Source organism: Miscanthus floridulus, chromosome 1, assembly GCF_019320115.1.
Source record: "Miscanthus floridulus cultivar M001 chromosome 1, ASM1932011v1, whole genome shotgun sequence".
Classification (NCBI taxonomy): domain Eukaryota; kingdom Viridiplantae; phylum Streptophyta; class Magnoliopsida; order Poales; family Poaceae; genus Miscanthus; species Miscanthus floridulus.
The window spans coordinates 22,084,565-22,088,734 of NC_089580.1; the positions used below are offsets into that span (position 1 = coordinate 22,084,565).

The following is a 4,170-nucleotide window of genomic DNA, read 5'->3' on the forward strand; positions in this document are numbered from 1 at the left end:
CTGGTGCTGAGACTGAGACAGAGCAATAAGGGCCACCACAAGCTGACCCCGCCATGGGAAGGGCCGTACATCATCGCCCAAGTGATAAAGCCCGGGACCTACATGCTAGCCAACGAGAAGGGTGAAATCCTCACCAACGCTTGGAACATAGAACAGCTACGTCGCTTCTACCCTTAAATTCCCAAGAATTGTATACATTGTTTCTCGAAATACAATAAAGAAGCGTTCTTCAGTTGTTCTAATTTTTTGAGAAACCCCCCGAGCCCATCGATGAGGGATCGGCATTACGATAACGCTATAAGGGAGACTCAGCTCTACCTCTACAGAGGTGCCCACCGCGGGGCTCGAACAAGACTCGGCTCTGCCTCTATAGAACTGAGCCTCCCTCGAGGGCTAGAAGGGGGACCCCCCCTAAGTCCCAGACATCGTTTTTAGTTGTTTTTCGAAAAAATTTCTACGCTAAACTCTCTCGCGTACTCTGACAAATCGATTGTAAAAAACCTAAGGACCGAAAGTCTGTCTCAGGGCCAAAAGGCTAGCTGAGCTGTGAGACGGCCTATGCCTCTAGGCTATGGCAACTCCCTCACCACCTTTTGCCCGAAGGGCAGCTTAGGCTCCGAGGAAGTTTTTTGCAAGAGATATGTTCAAAGACGAGATAGAGGGCAGAGGCTCGGAAACACAATAAAAACGATTAAAAAGCATATACACAAGTACTTTAAAAGGCCTCGACGGCCACAAGCGTCATAGTACAATGATGTAAGTCCTAATCTATTTACATGGCCCCTTTGGCCCAGGTCAAAACTCAGGGTCGCCAGCGTCGGCGGTAGGTGTAGGAGGAACCACCTCCTCTTCGAACAACCTAGCCACTACCGTGCTAGGGGCCTTAGCCACCTCCACCAGCTTCATGACCTCCTCCTCGGCCTTCTCGTCATCCTTAGCCATGACGTAACCATCGCTGACGGCCTCAAGGTCAATGCCGGCATAGTGCGAGGAGACGACGGCTAGGGTGCGCTTGATGCCCATATGTAGCGCCCCTCGGAGCCACTCGTTGACTCGGCCACTCAACGCGATCAAGCGGCTCCCGAGGGAGCTGCCCGACTCGACCCCCCTGACCTCCAGGGCCTCACAGGCGGTATGGGCGGCGCGCTGCTTACGCTCTTGGATCTCGGCCTCGAGCACCGCCTGCACTATGACGGAGGCCTCAGCTACATGGGAGACCTCCTTATTCAACCCTGCGCCAAGACAAGCGGGCTGGGGTTAAGCACGAAAGAAAACAAGCCAAACAGGGGAGCAAGCCTATGAGACTCACCCTCGGCTTTCTCCCTCTAGTTTTGGACCTCGACCCAAGAAGCCTCGGCCACCCTGGAAGCCTCCCTCTCTAGCTCTGTGCCACATCAGGGAGTTAGGGGTCGAGCACAAGAAAAACAAATAAAACAAGGGGCGTGGCTCATCAGGACTCACCCTCGGCCTTTTCCTTCTAGGCTAAGGCCTCGACCCAGGAGGCCTCGGCCACCTTGACAGCCTCTGCTAGGGCACCTTTCGTCAGCAGGTGCGCGCCCTATTCTACCTCTAGCTGCTTGGCGATGGCCTTGGTAGAGGCCACCTCTTGTTTGGCCCGGGACATGGAGGAGTCCCACTCGCCGGCCACCCGGGTCAGCTCCTCCTCTAGCTCCTAGATCCACGCTGCCAAAGGGGTGGCCTGCTCCCGAGCCGTGGCCGCCTTGGCCTTCATGTCAGCACAGCGAAGGCGGATGTCCTCCACCTCCGCGCTCTGTGCCGATAGAAGCTCATTAGCATTGGCGAGCAAGTCCTTCTGCTGCCGGAGCTGGTCCTAGACATCCCTCTCCCGCCGGAGGAACATCGACTTCTTGAGGGACCGGGCCTCGAGCTCCTAGATAGGCAGAACAAACGTCAAGCACTACGAGAAAACTCGGGAAAAAGATTACATAGCACAAGAAAAGAAAGCGCATACCTAGGCAACACTGGGTAGGTTGTCAGCCACGACAGACAGCGCTATCCGTAGTGACCGCTCTGCTAGCCGGCAGAATTGCTCGAAGGAGCCCTAGTGCCCCCCATGTCCACATCCTCAAGGGTGAACAGAGGCTCCCCCTCAGGGTCATCCTGGCTCCACCACAAGACGCGCGGGCTATCCCACCCGTGGGGCTCAGGTTGCACCCGGACGAGGACCGAGCTCCACTCGCCAGAAGTCAGAGCTGGCTGCTCCACGGTGCTGGCCGCCTCAGCGTCCGCCACCTCCTTCCCCTAGGAAGTATCATCGGAGGAGATTGAATGAACCTCCACCTCCCAGGTGTTCTCCTGCGATGGCGGCGGGTCTTGGACCAGGGGCGGTACCAAAGCTTGCCCTGCCTCCATCTCTGCATCCTGGGCCGCCGGCTTCGCCGCACCCAAGCCGGCCTCCGCCGTAGCCAAGCCAGCGTCCACCACCTCGGCCTCGGTGGTCCTAGGAGCTCCAGCCTTTGCCACCTCGGCCTCGGTGGTCCTAGGAGCCTCGGCGTTCGCCACCTCGGCTTTAGAAGCCCTAGAAGCCCTAGCCTCCGCCACCTTGGCCTCAGAGGTCCTAGGGGCCTTGACCTCGCCCTCGGTGGCCTCAGCGATTGAAGGCGCCTCGGCTTCACCTGACTCAAGGGCCCTGGCCTCACGGAGCATAGGCGCCTCCTCCCCCACTTGCTTCGTGGCTGCCTCGGTAGCCTCTCCTTGGGCGACCGGCTCCTTCAGGTCGGCCTTGGCCGACGCCGCGCCATGCCGTAGGGCGGCCTGTGCGTCCACCACCCATCAGGCGGTGGAGCTGGTGCTCACCTTGAGTGCCTTACGTGGCGCCAAGGCAGGCGCTTTCGCCTGATGGTTCTGGCTGAACACAAAACACTCACGAGGTCAGCATACGACCAAAGAACGAGTGGGAGATGTTGCAAACTCCACTGACAAAACACTTACCTTGAATGGGGACACAATAGCTTCCGCACCGCGTCCCTCACCCTCAGCAATGGCGGTGGCGGCGGTAGTGGCACGGCCCCCGTGTCCACCAGTTGAGTCGCCCCCGCTGTCGCCTGCTCCACCTCCGTCAGTTGGGTTGCCCCCGCCGTCGCCCGCTCCACCTCCACCGTTGAGCCCATTGGGCTGATGGCGCGCTTCCCCGACGCCCGTGCCTTGGGCGTGTCGGCCTCGGCCCTGAGGCGGGCGATCGCCAGCCCCGAGGCACCCTCTCCTCCTCCTCCTGGAGATGCCAGGCCACTCACCGACGCCCTGGGTGCCGTCTATCTAACGTTAGGGAGATGGTCTAGGGGACCCTGCACTGCCTCGCTCTTGTCATCATCGCTCGAAGAATCCATCGATGACGATGATGGAGACGGCTCCTCCGGGAGACCGTCGTGCCTCTGTTGCCGGCGACGTTTCTCTAGCTCATCGCGCTTGAGGCTCTTCCTCTTACGCCTTGCCTCCTTGGCGTCCTTCTACTCCTTGTACACCTCGGCGTGTGCCATGTTCTCCGCTCGTCGCTCTGTGTCCTCGAGAAAGGGTGGCGGGGAGGCTCACACATCCCTCATCCCCTGCAGGAACGGCAAACACAAATAAGGGAACAAATTGAAAACGTAAGGAGCAAGGAGGCCTCGGGGGCCGCAGCGACGCGTGACTCACCAGAGAGATGTACCCCCACAATAGGCACATTGGGAATGGGGTCAGATCACTGCTCCTCTGCCACCCCTCCACCGTCTCTCTCACTCGACGTAGAATCTCCTTATCGGAAAGGGCGACGGCGAACAACCGGATGCCGTCGATCGGCTCACCCGATGTCATCTCGAACAGGTGTTGTCACCGAGCCATCAGCGGCAGCACCCTCCGGCGGTGGAAGGCCACCACAACCACGGCCGCCATAAGGCCGCGGCTGCACAGCCTCTCCAGCACCTTTAGGAGTGGCTACAGCTTGGGCTGATCAGCCAATGGGACACCGTACCTCCACCTCCCCGACTGGCTCTCCACAACCTGCCCGGTATAGGGGGAAGCCCATCGTCATCATTGCAGAGGTAGAACCAGCTGTTGTACCAGTGGTAGTTGGACGACGTGAGCTAGGCTGGGATGTAGAAGGGCTACCTGTCTTAGCGCACTTGGAGAGTGCAGCCGCCGGCCCTCAATGCCTTCCGCATGCCTGTCGTGCCC

The 4,170-nt window shown here is 59.4% G+C and overlaps 1 protein-coding gene across 1 annotated transcript; it reads right to left on the reverse strand.

Moving 5' to 3' along the window:
- Positions 1 to 795: 795 nt before the first annotated feature.
- LOC136453240 (uncharacterized) lies at positions 796 to 3,131 on the reverse strand. Its single transcript, XM_066453830.1, has 4 exons — positions 2,953 to 3,131; positions 2,818 to 2,869; positions 2,296 to 2,775; positions 796 to 1,251 (listed from the first exon to the last, which is right to left on the reverse strand). Exons 1-4 carry the CDS (start codon positions 3,129 to 3,131, stop codon positions 796 to 798), a joined length of 1,167 nt encoding a protein of 388 aa, XP_066309927.1.
- Positions 3,132 to 4,170: the final 1,039 nt, after the last annotated feature.

Coding starts and splice junctions, on each gene's coding strand:
- LOC136453240 (XM_066453830.1), bottom strand. CDS start 3,131: ATGGGCTCAACGGTGGAGGTGGAGCGGGCGACGGCGGGGGCAACCCAA. Junction 2,776..2,817: donor CGCCACGTAAGGCACTCAAG/GTGAGCACCAGC, acceptor GTGGACGCACAG/GCCGCCCTACGGCATGGCGC. Junction 1,252..2,295: donor AGAACACCTGGGAGGTGGAG/GTTCATTCAATC, acceptor GCTTAACCCCAG/CCCGCTTGTCTTGGCGCAGG.